Source organism: Panthera onca, chromosome C1 (assembly GCF_046562875.1).
Source record: "Panthera onca isolate mPanOnc1 chromosome C1, mPanOnc1 haplotype 2, whole genome shotgun sequence".
NCBI lineage: Eukaryota > Metazoa > Chordata > Mammalia > Carnivora > Felidae > Panthera > Panthera onca.
The window spans coordinates 206,122,836-206,139,685 of NC_138346.1; the positions used below are offsets into that span (position 1 = coordinate 206,122,836).

General features: G+C 37.1%; 1 protein-coding gene across 28 annotated transcripts in view; it reads left to right on the forward strand.

Moving 5' to 3' along the window:
• Positions 1-16,850, forward strand: part of EIF4G3 (eukaryotic translation initiation factor 4 gamma 3) — a 314,094-nt gene that overhangs the window by 144,275 nt on the left and 152,969 nt on the right. For 16 of the 28 annotated variants that reach the window (XM_078452254.2, XM_060626696.3, XM_078452245.2 and 13 more), the window contains 2 exons: positions 11,894-11,989; positions 13,393-13,506. In XM_078452254.2, the coding sequence (XP_078308380.2) occupies positions 11,960-11,989; positions 13,393-13,506 (144 nt within the window). In that variant the 5' untranslated portion in view covers positions 11,894-11,959. The remainder of the gene's footprint in view (positions 1-11,893; positions 11,990-13,392; positions 13,507-16,850) is intronic. The other 12 variants (XM_078452266.2, XM_060626691.3, XM_060626693.3 and 9 more) reach the window with 1 other exon arrangement.

Genomic DNA, 16,850 nt, shown 5'->3' on the forward strand with positions numbered 1-16,850 from the left:
TGGTAGGTTTTTTCTTTCAACGGTTTCATTATATAATGTGTCTCATTTGGAGTTTATTGAGCTTCCTGTATTTTTATGTCTTGTCTTTCTTTGCATTTAGGGTATTTTCAGCCATTATTTTTTCAAATATGGTTTCTGCCCGTTTCACTTTTCTCCCTATTGATTTTTTTCAATAGGTTCCTTAGGTTCTCTTCACTTTTCTCCTCCTCTTCCTCCTACCTGCCCCCTCACCCTTCCCACACTTAGTAATTTCAAAGGTCCTCTGTTCAAGGTCACTGATTCTTTATTCTGCCTATTTAAGTCTGCTATTGAATCCCTTTAGTGAATTTTAAAAATTCAGTTATTGGGTCTTTCTACCCCAGATTGTGATTCTTTTTTACAATTTCTCTTTGTTGGTGCTCTCATTTTGTTTATGTATTGTTTTCCTGGTTTTCTTAGGTCTCTGTGTTTTCCTTCATTCTATTGAGCCTATTCAAGACTGTTTTAAGTAACTCCAAAGTCTATGTTTCTCTAAGGTTAGTTTCTAGAGATTTATTCATTTGAATGCGCAGTATTCCCCTGTTTATGTGTATGCCTTATCAATTGAACATTTGAAAAACGGCCACACCTCCTAGTATTTGCCGCCTGGGTCCTTGCAGGGGAAGGCCGTCACTCACCAGTCCAGCATGAAGGCTTAAAGATCTTCACAAGCATTTTCTGTTCATACATCTTCCTTGGGCCTGTGTGTGTGGTTTTCCTCCAGTTCTACTATATCCATGGCTACTATTAAATGTTGTAAATTCCTGAAGGGTCTTCTCTGCCTGGTATCTCCTGCCCCCGATGCCTACAGGTCTGAAGTTTCCCTGCAGTTCTCAGTTAGCTCAGCTAGTGTGACTGCTTTCTGCGGGACTCCAACCTGATATTCACACTATGCCACTGTTCCCATCAGTGCTCTGAGTATGGCGAGATAGAAACCAGTTTCGTAGGCAACCGCTAGGTAAGCCAAGTCAGAACGTTATGAGCAAGTTCCATTTTTTCTCTCTGTCCCAAGGGAGAAACTGGCAGTCGGGTGGCTTCCTCCAGACTGTGCCATGCCAAGGGAGGGGTTTGGTAAAGGGCAGGCAAAAACACCACTCCATTTCCTATCCTTTTGAGTGTGGTTGTGTAGAGCCAAGGAACACAGTTCTGACAAGATTGAAGGTGCCTGGAAACAGTGGATGATCAAGTATTTTAGGTTCACAGTAAAATGCTTGTGGAGATAGGAGAGAGTAAAAAATTGTTCCGCAGTCATCAGGAATGGCAAGTGTTTTTTTGTTGTGTTTTTTTGTTTTTGTTTTTAGGAAAAACTTAAGGATAGGGAAATGGAGTGTGTGTTTAATATTTTCATAGCAAGAGGAGGACCACTGTCAACTTTAGTCTTTTTTTTTTTAATTTAATTTAATTTTTTAAATTTACATCCCAATTAACATATAGTGCAACAGTGATTTCAGGAGTAGATTCCTTAGTGCCCCTTACCCATTTAGCCCGTCCCCACTCCCACAACCCCTCCAGTAACCCTCTGTTTGTTCTCCATATTTAAGAGTCTCTTATGTTTTATCCCCCTCCCTGTTTTTATATTATTTTTGCTTCCCTTCCCTTGTGTTCATATGTTCTGTCCTGTTATCTGTTATCTGTATCTGTTAAAGTCCTCATATGAGTGATGTCATATGATATTTGACTTTCTCTAATTTCACTTAGCATAATACCCTCTAGTACCATCCATGTAGTTGCAAATGGCAAAATTTCATTCTTTTTGATTGCCAAGTAATAACCTTAGCCTTAATCTAGGTCAGTGTTTTCAAATGTTTTGGTTCAGAGCCTCTTTATACTCTTAAATAACTCTTGGGATTTGCAGTATGTTTTTTCATGTTTCATCTATTAATATTTGCAATGTTAGGAGTTAAAACGGAGGAGTTTAAAAGTATTTACTTTAACATAGAAATAAAGTTCACTTATTGTGGAGATCAATAATATGTTCTTATGTGCAAATATTTTCCAAGACAAAAATATTGATGAGAAAAGTTGTATTATTTACAGTTTTGCAAATCTTTGTAATACCTGGCTTAATAGAAGTGAGGTGGAATCTCCACCCGAAAAACAAATAACCCAGTGAAGAAATGGGCAGAAAACATGAATAGACACTTCTCTAAGGAAGACATCCGGATGGCCAACAGGCACATGAAAAGATGCTTAACGTCGCTCCTCATCAGGGAAATACAAATCAAAACCACACTCAGATATCACCTCACACCGGGCAGAGTGGCCAAAATGAACAAATCAGGAGACTATAGATGCTGGAGAGGATGTGGAGAAACGGGAACCCTCTTGCCCTGTTGGTGGGAATGCAAATTGGTGCAGCCACTCTGGAAAACAGTGTGGAGGTTCCTCAAAAAATTTTTAAAAATAGACCTACCCTATGACCCAGCAATAGCACTGCTAGGAATTTACTCAAGGGATGCAGGAGTACCGATGCATAGGGGCACTTGTACCCCAATGTTTATAGCAGCACTCTCAACAATAGCCAAAGTAAGGAAAGAGCCTAAATGTCTATCAACTGATGAATGGATAAAAAAATTGTGGTTTATATACACAATGGAGTACTACGTGGCAATGAGAAAGAATGAAATATGGCCCTTTGTAGCAACATGGATGGAACTGGAGAGTGTGATGCTAAGTGAAATAAGCCATAGAGAGAAAGACAGATACCATATGGTTTCACTCTTATGTGGATCCTGAGAAACTTAACAGAAACCCATGGATGGGGGAGGAGAAGGGAAAAAGAAAAAAAAGAGGTTAGAGTAGAAGAGAGCCAAAGCATAAGAGACTCTTAAAAACTGAGAACAAACTGAGGGTTGTTGGGGGGTGGGAGGGAGGGGAGGGTGGGTGATGGGTATCGAGGAGGGCACCTTTTGGGATGAGCACTGGGTGTTGTATGGAAACCAATTTGACAATAAACTTCATATATTGAAAATAAAACAAAATAAAATATTGTTTTCAAGGAAAAAAAAAGAAGTGAGGTGGAATCTCATATGTGGTTCTGTGCTCTACTTGTTGCAATATATTAGTTAGCTGAAGTATATGAAGAAAATACAGTCTTACACAGGTGTGTAGTTGGGAAAGGGAGACATTTTATGCAAGTTTTTTCAGAAATGTGTGATAATCCTTTGATGCTGTGTTAAACTCAGTAAATGGTAATTTCTTAAACATTCGTTACATTGTTGAATCTGAATCCATATTATTGAACTTTTGGTACTCTGGTATGTTAAAACCTGCTGGTCTGTCTTGTACTTGAATTAATTATTTAGTGTTATATGATTTTGTAACATCACATATTGGTCATTTGAAAAATATTGCTTCACTGAGTTATACACATAATTTGTATTAGACAGTCTAAAAAATCACATTCTCCTCATAAAGTCTTACACATTGGGAGGCGCCAAGCTCATGGTGACAGATACATATTTTCAGTAGTCTAATTTTTATTTCTTAACTTTAACTTTATTATTGGTAACAAATCCTTTTCATTTTCCTCGATGTGACAGACTCGTTTTGTTCACTTTTAATAAAGTGTCTGCCACGTACCAAAGTCTTTACAAGCATACTTGTCTGTTATTTACTCTTTCAAGTAAAATGGCGTTGCGTGTAGTTCAGCTTGTAATGCAAGCAGTGGAGTAAGTGCTGTTTCTTAATAGAACCATCTTACTTTGGTATATGCTCTGGAAGTGCTTTATTTCTCATCTTGTTTAGTCACACCAAGTATTATAATGACATGTGCTGAAGCTTTTTTATCATATGGTTCCAGTTTTATAACATCTATACATGACCAGATGATAGAGTTGGAGAATAGATTTGTGGTTACTGTGAGTTAGGTGCATGAGAGGTGAAGGAAGAAGGAAGAAGGCAAGAATGTGCCTGTGGCTACTATGGGGCAGTCTGAGGGATCTTTGTAAAGAACTTTCCTGCGTTGTGTCCGTAGTGGTGGTGACACAAATCTATACGTGTGGCAAAATTACCAAGAACTAAATACACAAAAAAATGTGTATGTACAAAAAACTGGTGAATTATGAAGAAGGTTGATGGGTTATTTCAATGCCATTTTTATAGATTTGTTGTACTGTAGGTATTTGTTGCTATTACAGAAAACTAGGTAAAGAGCATGTGTAGGGAAACTTTCTGTATTTTTCAAACTCCAGGTGAATTTATAAATCTGAAAATAAAAACTCATAACTTTTTCGTTCTCGTAAATGACATTAAGTACTGACTTTATTTCTTTAAATGAGTGCATAGTGAATGTGGGAGCGAAGGGACCAAGATTGCCATTTCCTTGACGTTTACTAAGACACCAGTAGTTTTACCCACCTTGCTTTTCTGTGTCATTAGCACAGGCTAATAATATCTTAGCATTAATATGAGGAAAGGTTTTTACCTCACGGACCCTCTAATTAAGGTCTCAGGGATGCCCAGGGATCAGCAGTCCACACTGAGAATCTGTGGCAAAGAACTTCAGCCTTTATTTAGCTGAGGAAAACCAGTAATATGCTTAAGACTGTGTATGGGTCTCTTCTTCTTTTTCCAGTGTTTTTATATTGTGCTCTTGTTTGTTGGATGTTATCTCACTTCTGTGAAAACAGAGTTGTGGACGTTTGTAAAGATACAATGTTAGACACGAGAAGAGTAAGATTTTGGAATTAACAGCTTTCTACACCTGTGTTGTGCAGTATGGTATCAACTAGTCATATCTGGCTATTTAAGTTTAAATTCTAAGTGACTAAATGTGTATAAATAACACTTAAATGGAAGTAGTGGTTATAGAGTTCCAGTTTTGCAAGACGAAAAAGTCCCATGGATCTTTTGTACAATGTGCATATAATTAGCATTGCTGTACATTTATTTTATTCATTAAAATGTTTTTAGTGTTCATTTATTTTTGAGAGAGAGAGAGGGACACACAGAATCCGAGGCAGGCTCCGGGTTCCGAGCTGCCAGCACAGAGCCCGGTGCGCGACTTGAACTCGTGAGATGGGAGATTGTGGCCTGAGCCGAAGTTGGGCGCTTAACCAACCGAGCCACTCAGGCGCCCCAACAATTGTCTGTTTTAAGTAAATTATTGGTGTTGCTGTAGGTAGTCTTTTTATTCAGATTTTAAAAAGTATTCCCAGCTCTGAATGATACAAAAAGATTTGTCTCTAGCACTTTTAGAGTTTAATATTTTACATTCCAACATTTTATTTTTACTTCTATTTTTAAAAAATTATTTATTTAATTTTGAGAGAGGAGAGAGAGAGTGAAAGAGCACGAGCACAAGCGGGGGAGGGGCAGAGAGAGAGAGAGAGAGAGAGAGAGAAAAGGAGACACAGAATCCAAAACAGGTTCCAGGTTCTGAGCTGTCAGGACAGAGCCCTACATGGGGCCCGAACCCACAAACTGCGAGATCATGACCTGAGCTGAAATCGGAGATCCAACTGACTGAGCCACCCAGGAGCCCCTACGTTCCAACATTTTAAATTAATATGGAATTTTTTTGGTGCTATGAGCTGACGGTATATATTCATCTTTCCCCACACAATTTATTAAGTAATTCTGGGCATTTTCCTACTGATTTGAAATGCTACCAGTACCTTCTATCCATATGCGTGCTACTTTCAACATTCTTGGTACCATTCATTCCACATCATTAAACGTTGCTCTATATCTTTTTTTTTTTAACTGTTTTTTTAACGTTTATTTTTGAGACAGAGAGAGACAGAGCATGAATGGGAGAGGGTCAGAGAGAGAGGGAGACGCAGAATCTGAAACAGGCTCCAGGTTCTCAGCTGTCAGCACAGAGCCCGATGCGGGGCTCGAACTCACGGACCGCGAGATCATGACCTGAGCCGAAGTCGGCTGCTTAACCGACTGAGCCACCCAGGCGCCCTGCTCTATATCTTTTTTAATGAGTGTAAAAGATTATAGCCTATGGCTGAATAAATTGTTTTTATATCTCTATCTTTTATTGGTTAAATTGGGAAGTTCTTGAAGGTTAAAAAGCCCGCAACAATATATCCTCACCCTCATTTATGTACATAGCCCATAGCTATATATAGTGACTCCTTTGTGCTAGATTTCAATAAATATTGTTGCTTTAGTTTTAATTGTGATTTATGAGACGACATTTTGTGTTCCAAAAATATATAGAACTTTCAAAATACAGAATTCCTACTGTATTTTCTGCTTCGCTTTGTTTTTTCTGTGATGTGAAGAGGAACGTGAAGGATAGAGGTTATTTTCATTGTGTAATTATTATAAAAGTAATCAATTCTTTTGATTCTTGAAAAACGAAAAACAGGTAATACAGAATTATATAAAATAAAACCACAGATTTTATCCTATACTTTCCTTCCAACTCCCATTCCTCAGAAGCAGCTGATGCTAAACTAAGTTTGCTTAGGAAGACATCTTATCTTTATACATTTATGAACATGTTCTATGTTATATATCAAACATAACTATATAAGTAGGCTGCATTTATAGTCTCTCATTACTGACTATAACATACTTAACTTATTCCTTAGAAAAACATGGAAATTCAGCATGTTCCCCCCCACTTTTTTTTTGCCCTTATGAATATATCTTTTCCTTGAAATGGAACTGTGTGTCAAATGGATAAGCTTATTTAAAATGTGGTAAGAGGATGCCTGGGTGGCTCAATCAGTTAAGCCTCTGACTGTTGATTTCAGCTTGGGTCATGATCTCATGGTTCCTGGGACTGAGCCCCGCATTGGGCTCTGCACTGCTTGGGATTATTTTTTTCCTTCTTTCTAAAAGTATATATAGGCACACTTAGGTTTGTTGCAGCATTACTGTTTTTAACGTTTGTTTATTTTTGAGAGAGAGCGACCGTGTGAGTGGGTTAGGGGCAGAGAGAGAGGGAGACACAGAATCCGAAGCAGGCTCCAGGTTCGGAGCTGTCAGCACAGAGCCTGCCGCAGGGCTCAAACTCAAGAACTGTGGGATTGTGACCTGAGCCGAAGTCAGACGCTTTGCCACCCAGGTGCCCCTCAGCATTATTTACAATAGCCAAATTCTGTAAATAGCCCAAGCGTCCATTGATGGATGAATGGATAAAGAAGATGTGGTGTGTATGTATAGTGGAGTATTAATTTAGCCATAAAAAGATGAAATCTTGTCATTTGCAACAACACTAGTGGAGTTAGAGAGCAGAATGAATAGTGAAATAAGTCAGAGAAAGACAAGAATTCATGTGGAATTTAAGAAACAAAGGGAAAAAGAAAGAAAAAAGACAAAGCAAAAATCCCCAACTCTTTACTGTAGAGAACAGAGGTTACCAGAGGGGAGGTTGGTGGGGGGATGGGTGAGAGAGGGGGAAAAAGATGAAGAGTAGATCATGATGAGCACTGAGTAATATATAAGATTCTTGAATCACTATATTCTACACCTAAAACTAATATAACACTGTGTGTTAACTATACTGGAATAAAATTAAAATAATTTCAGGGGCATTTGGGTGGCTCGGTTGGTTGAGCATCTGACTCTTGATTTCAGCTCAGGTCATGATCCCAGAGTCTTGAAATCGAGCTCTGCATTGGGCTCCACCCTGAGCGTGGAGCCTGGTTGAGGTATTCTCTCTCTCTGTCGCTGTCTCTGTCTCTCTCTCCCTCTCCCTCTCCCTCTCCCTCTCTCTCCTTCTCCTCTCTCTCTCTCTCTCTCTCTCTCTCTCTCTCTCTCCATCTCTCTCTCTCCTTCTGCCCTGTATCCCACTTGCGTTCTATCTCTAAAATTAAAGAAAATTTTAAATAAAATTTGGTATTATCTAATAGCCCTTTGGAAGGTTGTGGCAACTTTTTCAATCAGATTTACATGTGCACACACACACATGCACAGTATTGAATTTATTAGGCTTTATGTCAGAATTTGTTTCAGGTGAAGGAGGAGTCTTAGGAGGAATAACCTTTCATCTCAGAGTTATATGTAAAGTGCTCAGAATAGTGCCTAAAACATAGTAAGAGCTATAAATGTTTTCTGTTTTAATTCTTTTCCTTGGCTTAAGTTCATTGCCGTATGTGGCAAAAATTAAAAATCCTTGTTAGTTTTTTACATACTTATATTTTAAAAATGATCACATCTGATCCTATGATGCTGTGTTAGTGTGTCCTGTCTTGTAATGGAATTTACTCTCAGATTTTTATCTTTAATTATCCACATCACTGTTTCTTAAATAGTTATTATGGACTTAAAGGTTATGTTTGAAGCACAAAGACTATTTTGATTGGCTTGTCTTTACTGGCATTCTGTTAACAGTTAACATCTTTTGCTAGTTGTTTCTGTTGTGTTCTTATTTCCCTAAGTTAATATAAAGGGATCAGTGTTCATTGAAACATAAAAGTAATGAAGGGGTGCCTGGGTGGCTCAGTCGGATGCCCAGCTGACTTCAGCTCAGGTCATGATCTCCTGGCTCTTGAGTTCGGGCCCTGCATCAGGCTCTGTGGCTGACAGCACAGAGCCTGGAGCCTGCTTCCCATTCTGTGCCTCCCTCTCTCTGCCCCCTCCCCACTCACTCTATCTCTCTCTCAAAAAATAAGCAAGTAAGCAAATAAATAACATTAAAGAATAAAAAAAGAAGAAACATAAAAGTAATGAAAATGAGAATGCAAGTAAACTTGGACAGTGAACTGATAGCAGCTTCAATATAAATTATTCATGTATATATCCTTGGAGAAGTAAGTCTTTGTGATACCTTTGAAGGTATTACAAGAGAAAGGAGATGAAAAACCAGTGACAACCACTGAAATGATATTTCACTGATCTGTCCTGAGTTCTCTCTTCATTTGATGTCATGAAACTTGTTTATAGAATGTTCCTATTCAAATATTTGTGTTATTTTTCAAGAAAGTATAGTAGTAAATGAAACAGGTTATTCCAGAATGACTTGATCAGTAAACTTGTTGAATTGTGTCATTAGAAATGCAGAAAAGCAATAAAAAGCACAGCAGCAGCTTTCACAGCTGCGCCCTTCACAGCAGCACCAGGTACAAGTTAGGTATATCATTCCTAGGAAATTTGTAAAACCAGGCATAAAGAGTGAAATAACCCTCTGAGAGAAAGCCAAGTGAGCAATTGCCAAACTTCCTTTATCAGTGCCTCTGGTAAAATCACATACTGCTAATGGCACAATGGTGGACATAGTGAAAGAGGAATCACTTCTGTGTGTGGCTTCATCAGATGTTATGTGTGCTTTGCATTTACATGAAAATTTGTAGAATGTGAATCTGCTCTTGGCGTACATACAATTTGAGTAGAAGAAGAACTTGATTATGTGTTTGTCTGTTTAAAAGAGCAATTTCAAGCTAAAGGAAAAGAAATTCTTTTATTAATAATCATTTTAAGAGCAATGATACAATCCCAGTATTGACAGGGAACCAGCAATTTGTGTTGCCAGGAGTGGTGCTATTAACGAATGAAAGAACTTGTGCCTGAATGGTAATTCACATGCTGCTTTTTCAGTTAATTGTAGGTGTGTTGTCTTAGATGGCTCCAGTGTTGAAGATATTTGTGAAAATTTTGAATAAGGTCAAAAATGGCCAGGATGCAAATTTTCAGCATCCTCTGTGGAAAGGAAAATGGGCTGTTCTTCCTTTCTGTAGTACTCTAGCTGTGAGAGGATGAAATTCTCACCCAACTTTTTGAAGTATAGAAGGAGAGGACATTTCTTTATGTTTTTATAAGTCATACATCTCAATGGTGTATTTAGAATCTTGATAGTCTGAAGCTTATGCTTCAACCAACACCAACTGTTGAGAATAAAGTGTCAAGATTCCCTAAAACCAATAAGCCTTGCCACTGAGAATATGAATTTCTTAACACTTGGTCACTTTCTTTAATTTGATAAAGAATGAAATTGATGTTGTATTTTACAACTGTATCCAAATGTTGTAATTGAACTCGATGAAATAGTTTTCAAATTTGAGTGCAGCCAGAGTTAGTAAGAAATCCATTCACCATTCTTAAATTGAAACTGTAAACTTGAATTAGAAAGTTAACTTTAAATTTAACTTTACGTTAAATTTTACGTAAGTTAACTTTACGTTAACTTTACGTTAAATTTACTCCAGCCTTCCAGAGTTTGAGTATGAAACGTACATATGTAAACTTAGTGTTTGAAACGGTGCTAAAAATTATCTTTGATGAGAAACCATGGATAACTCTTGGGTCATATCTGATGCAGTTATCACCTATTTGATAGATGTGAGATACTCGCAGTCATAATTTTCAATTTGTGGCCAGACTGAGTAGAACTATAGTGAAAAGGGAAATTGACCTGATCTGGAACCTTAATGTCAGTTATAGAGATGGGTATAATTAGGTTACCATATTGGAAGATTGCAAACTATCCTCTTCATCCAGTAAAAAATTGGTTTTTTTTTCCCATTGATGTTATTGCGTTTTCATTATTTGAAAGTTATGATGAACTTTTCAAAGATTTTATTTTTTTATATGATCTCTACTCCCTAACGTGGGGCTTGATCTCATGACTCTGAGATCAAGAGACACATGCTCCACTGATATAGCCAGCCAGGGAGGGGCCCTTCAGCCAGTTGCTTTAAATTGTTAATCCCAGCTAAACTTTCACTAAAAGGTCAGCAGATGCCAAAAATTGTAGAATTGTCTTTTAAAGCAAAGTTAGAATACTTTCTGGAGGTATCATTTACTTATTTACCTTGGATAACACACTCGAAATTTCTTTCTTTCTTTCTTTCTTTTTTTTTTTTTTTTTTTTTTTTTTTTTAGAGTTTATTTCTTTTATTTTGAGAGAGAGTACATATGAAGAGGGGAGGGGCAGAAAGAGAGAAAATCCCAAACAGGCTCCATGCTGTCAGCAAAGAGTATGATATGGGGCTCGATCCTATGACCCTGGGATCATGACCTGAATTGAAATCAAGAGTTGGATGCTTAACCAACTGAGCCACCCAGGCGCCCCAACACTAGAATTTTCTGATCCTTGATTTCACGTGTAAAATTGGCACCATGGTGATAACACATGAATGACCATATAGTAAAAGTGACGTTACCTCATTTAATCTTAGCAACTTCCTTATGAGGTAGGTGTGTTATTTCTTTTTACATTCATGGGAGAGGTGAGTTACTTGCCCAAGTAAGTGGCAGTTCTTAGTATTAGAATTCAGGTCCTGTGTCCATTGCTTTTGCTAGTATTTCATTTTAAACATGTTACACGTATTTTTTTCTGAAGTCAGTAGCATGTAGAATATTAGTCTGTAGCATTTAACATGGGTTTATAATAAAAAGTTTATATTCCTTTTTCAGAAGACTTGTGGTAAGTTAGTAGATATAACCACTTAAGTCACGCTTTTTTCCAACTTTCTGTAGATTTTTATGTAAAAATAAAAAAAAGGTCCTATAAAAGGATTAAGGTGTAAGCAGTGGAAGAGAACAGCAATAACATAACATAACAGTTAACCTCGTGAACTGCTGATTTGTTCTGGGATGTCTTCCTCAATGGTTTTCTTTGCTCGTGGGGTGGGTACTTTGGAAAGCTCATCACAGCAGTAACAATTTCTTTCAGCCATGTTTGATTTTGTTTGTGGCATGATCTGTCCATTTCAGAAATAGATGAATTGATAGTGAGCGCTCTTTGTATTTCAGTTATCAAATAATTGTACCTAGTCATTGGTTTGCAGATGTCTCCTTATCAGGTTTTAGGTAACCTGTCGCAGATGCTGCTCTGATCGTGAATTGCTCCATATTGTGGTACAGATAGAAACCACACTAATGAATACATCTGTCAATTTCTTTTTAATAATTTGAGTTACCATGCCATATATATTCAAAATATGATATTGTTACTGCCATTTTTTGACAGACCCCATATCCCTCTGGACAGAATGCAGGTCCAACCACGTTGGTATACCCTCAAGCCCCTCAGACAATGAATTCACAACCTCAAACCCGTTCTCCGGTAAGTAAGCAGAAGCTTGTTCTAGATAATATTTTCCATCTAAGTTTGTGTTTTTAATAGCTTGGGTTCCTTTGGCTAATTTTTTTTCTCATTTTTAGATATTTGTTCCAAAGCCAATTTATTTTATTATTATTATTAATCATTATTATCATAATATTACTGTTATCGGTTAGCATTGCATTTTCAGACCTTTAACATAAGGAATAATTTAAATTAAGAAAAAGAAGAAATGGAGCTTTATATCTTCTTTTACTTTCCTGTGACATGATATTAAAAAAAATCTGGTTGCATTCAAGTTCACTTCATTTCAGCTCTTAATTTGTTATACTGTTGAAAATTCAGAAAGAGAGTAAAGCACAGTGATTTTAGAAGTAAATTAAATTTCATTAATTAGACGCAAATTCCGGTGGTTTGGGAAGTAATAGTTCTAAATCAGTGTCACTAGGTCAGTTCTAATCATTTGACAGTTTGGACATATGCATGACATACACCAGTGGTGTATTTGTTTTTTCAGATGGTAAATAAATTGTCATACAAATTAAAATGCTATCATCCTCTTTGCTCATCCTTTACAAGGATTGCAATAAATATTGCAAAGCCTGAGAATTTATTCAAGGTTCATCCTTCTGTTTCACAAAAGTATATAGTGGCTTCAGCTATCCATTCCTTAGAACGTCGTTTCCTGCCCTGCATGATTAGATTTTGCCAGAAGGTGCTTCTGTAACATCTCACATTGTATCTCACATCCCTACTTGTATCTCAGCTCTGTGTTTTCCTCAGAATACAGGTATCTTCTTTTGGTTCCCCACCCCTGCTTTTTTTTGCCTGTAGTACTGGAGTATTTCATTGCATTGGCTTCTATTCATTTGGTTTTATGCATGAACTGAGAAATGTTGAAATGTATGAAAGATTGCTCAACGAACTAGAGATCATAGGCTGCACCAAAATATAATCTCTTTCTTACCCTCTTTCTGTCTTCCTTTTCCCTGTTGTCCTCTTCTCCAATACCTGTTCTTAGATCCTGGTTCTCCCCAGAGGGTGGAAGAACCATTCTAAAGAGGTGGGACTTTGGTCCTAGTTGCCTGTTTGCTTGTCTCTTTTTTTGCTGAAATGATCAACAAGATGTCTGATGCAAGTTGTGTTCAGAGAGCGGTTTGGGGATGTGCATACTTTACTACTTGGAGTGGGCCTGAGATCTCACCAGGTTAATTTTAGATAGGCCCTGCTTATAGTCATTAAACATGGGACATTATGGTAAGCTCTTATTGCAAAGAATTCTATGGCCCTGTTCACCCCCACCCCCACCCCCATTTATAATTATTGAAAGAAAAGAAATTTACATGGTTAGAACTGGCGCAAAACCTGACTGAAGAGCTGCATCTCTAAACCAGTTTTTTTGACAGCCCAGCAGAACAGTGCCAATACATTGCACAGACAACTGGAAGAGGAGGAAGGTTTTGGAACAGACTCCCGTTTACAGGTCCTTGGCTGGAAGAGGCTGGATAAAATACTGCATTGTAAGCAATATAACAAACTGTACTTCTTGCAGGCAGTGGTGCCTCTGGCACTCATTATTTTTGACCACATCCATTTATTGGCTGATGAACAGAAATGCTCTGATGGCTTCTTCTCTGAAAGTCTAACCTAGCATGGCAGTTTCTGCCAGGCATAGTGGGGAAAAGAATAACAAATTGGGTGGGTCTTCTTGATTGGGAATTAGACAGGAGTAATTTGGGGTTTAGATGTTTCTTTATTTTAAACTCAAAGAGGGATATCCCTTTCAGATAAATTTGATTTTAAAAGATAAATTTCAACGCTTCTTTTTCCCTCTTTCCATTTTATAATTGAATATCAAAGAGGAAATTGTCTGTAGTTGTCAGCCATTTTTCTGTGGTCATAAACTCTTCAGATACTATCCTCTATGCAATTTTTGCCATCTGCTCTGCTAGTGACCATTACCACCCCCATTACTAAAAACCACACACATAACATTCCATTACATATCCCAAAACAAGTGCAAGACTAGCAAACCCAAGACTACTCTTGCTTGTTGTTTTGGGTCCAGTTTTCTTTATTTCATTTGTGTTGGTGCTGGGAGGGTGAAGATGGGATATGGAATTTGGCAGGATTGCATTTTCTTTTTACATCCCAAGTTGCCATAGTCTAGTCTCATCCATCCCACAGCTATCCCAACTGGTGAGGAGAGGTAAGCTGTTGCACTAAGGAAGGGACCCTTTCCATGGCTTTGTAGAGCAGCTAAAGCTTACTCCATTCTATTTCTGCATTAATGGGCCATTGGCAATTGCACAGTTTAGGCTATTCTGTTCTTCCCTGGACAGCTGCCTTTGCAATCCAAGTGGCTTCAAGTGGCCCCTGCCCTCTTTCAGGTTATCTTTTTGTCCATATTTCTATTTGATGCCTGGTATCTTAGCTAAATTCATATTGTTGAAACTCTTGTTTAAAAGCAAAAACGTACTGATTAGTTACCCATCTGTCCCGTTTTCTGGTTGTACTGGAACTCTTTAAACAATAGTTTATTTTTAAATAGCCTCTAAAATAGTGAAGCTATTAAATGCCTAATTGGAAGAGGGGTAACAGTTTGGTTTTTTGAGTAACCTGTATCCACTGGTTATTTTTCTGTTCTGTAGTGCTAAGTGCCAAAGATACATCAGTGTTATGTTGGCCGTGCCCTGTTGCCAACTGTGCACAGAAGAGTGAGTGAGTGAGTGGGTGGGTGGGTGGGTGGGTGGCATTAACATTGGATCCAAGTTCACAGAAAGCTGCTTTCTTTAATATCTACAGTCCTCACCATCTTAAAGACCCCTCGTAAAAAGAAAAAAAAAAAAAGAAATGAATGTGTCTATTTTTAATATGAGCCAGCAGCGACTACAGTTTGTTCTGTTGCTTACAGTTACCCACAGGACTAAGACTATTGTCATTCCAAATGAAAAACTCAATAGCCAATGGTGACTAGTGCAAAATAGACTAGGGTACTTTCCCACTAACTTGTGTTGGTTGTTTTTTTTGTTTTGTTTTGTTTTTGTTTTGTTTTTTTGTTTTTTTGAAGTATATGTGTAATTTTATAAGGTACTCCTCTTGTTCATAGAAAGTTATCTTTTGACTGGACCTTCCAAATACATGAAGTTGCAACTTTTATTTTAGAGCCTTAGAAATGGGACCTTTCTGTGGAACAGTGATAAGACAGGTACTGCTGTACTCAGGTTAATTTTTTAACATGGCCCTTCTTTCCCATTTTCTTCAAAAGTGTCATGAAGAAACATCTCACTTCCACCCCCTACTTTCATACCACATGGGTGGTATTGCCTATTCTTGAAACTTGATGTCCATAGTAGAGGTATGATCTGCTTTCTTTTCATAATTGGAAAACTGAAAATAGAAGACCTCGGTTTCTGTGAAGAGAGAATGTTCTGCAAGAAGAGTATAGCTGCCATTGTCATCATTCTGAAAAACGATTTTACAATAATTCACAAATATAATGGCTGACCTAACACAGTCTAATCATGTAGGTCATCAAGAACTCATTAAGTTATGCTGAATAACTTCAAAATGTGTTTAAAACACATTTCATTACTTGAATAATAGGTGGTGTTTTAGTCTCCAGGGTGAATTCTTGGTAGAGCAGTCTTCAGCCATCTCCTACTCTGTGGCATGTGCTCCACTGCACGTAGTTGAAAATTATTTACGTGAAATAATGGCAGTTGGGGAAATAATTCCAAATCTTTTGCACATAATTTGAATTCTGAGTCTGAGGGATTGTTTCCTAGTTAATCTTTAGTCTGATTCACCTGTAGTGATGAGTCGACAGAAGGATGGCTCTAGTCTAGGAAAGAAAATAATTGAAGACGTAGATTTTAGGTCCTTAAATGTATTAAAGTAAAGCCTTGTGTGGTTTGCTTTTCAAAACCACTTTGTAAATACTTTGTTTTCACTACTAAAGAGGGTGGTTAATATTTATTATTTAGATAGTTAATGCATTAGTAGCCAGTCCAGACACTATGTCCTGAAAAGTTTTCTCTGTCCTTTTTAGTAAAATCACATTGGAAGGCAAGTTAATGCTCTGATGAAGAATTATTTGATCTTAGAGGTTTAGTATGTAAAATTTTATGGGTGGAAGACCTTTTTCTTTCATTCTAAGTTAGGGAAATTAGGTGTTGGAATATATATTATCTGCTTTCAAGCACTGTATTTAGCTAAGGAGTTATATTCTGTTTTGTTTTTATTCTCAGTATCAGATAGCAGTAGGTGCATATGTACAGTGTTGTGCTGTTGTGTATAAACAGTGATTGAGAGATTTGACTTCTTTCACTCTTTTTTCTTCTTGAGCTGATAATAGTACCACTTTGATTAATCATGTTGGAGAGTGATATTCTTTACCAGCTGTTTGCTTTGGTATGCCTGATACTAAACTTTACTAGTTAATTGTATTTAAATATATATATAGTTATTTATATATTTAAATACATATTTATATATTATAAATATGTTTATATATTTATAGATATATAAATGAATTTTTTTTTTAAGAAATAAAGGAAGATACTGAAATTTCCATTTCATGTATGAGATACCCCATTAAACTTAAGTAAATTTGAAATCAGTCCTTTAACATTCTTTATTTCCTGTTGGACATTTTAATTACCTCCTGGCTATTTCTTGTAATATAAAAGCTTTTCTCATTTCCTCCAGCTATATCAATTGCATAAGCATACTTGACTTTTTCATGTTTGTCTTAATATAACCACTTAGTATTTCAGACTTTCTTTTTATTTTAGGGGTTTTTTTTGTTGTTGTTGTTGCTTTTAATTATTCCTATCAGAAGGATACCCTTACGTGCCTAACA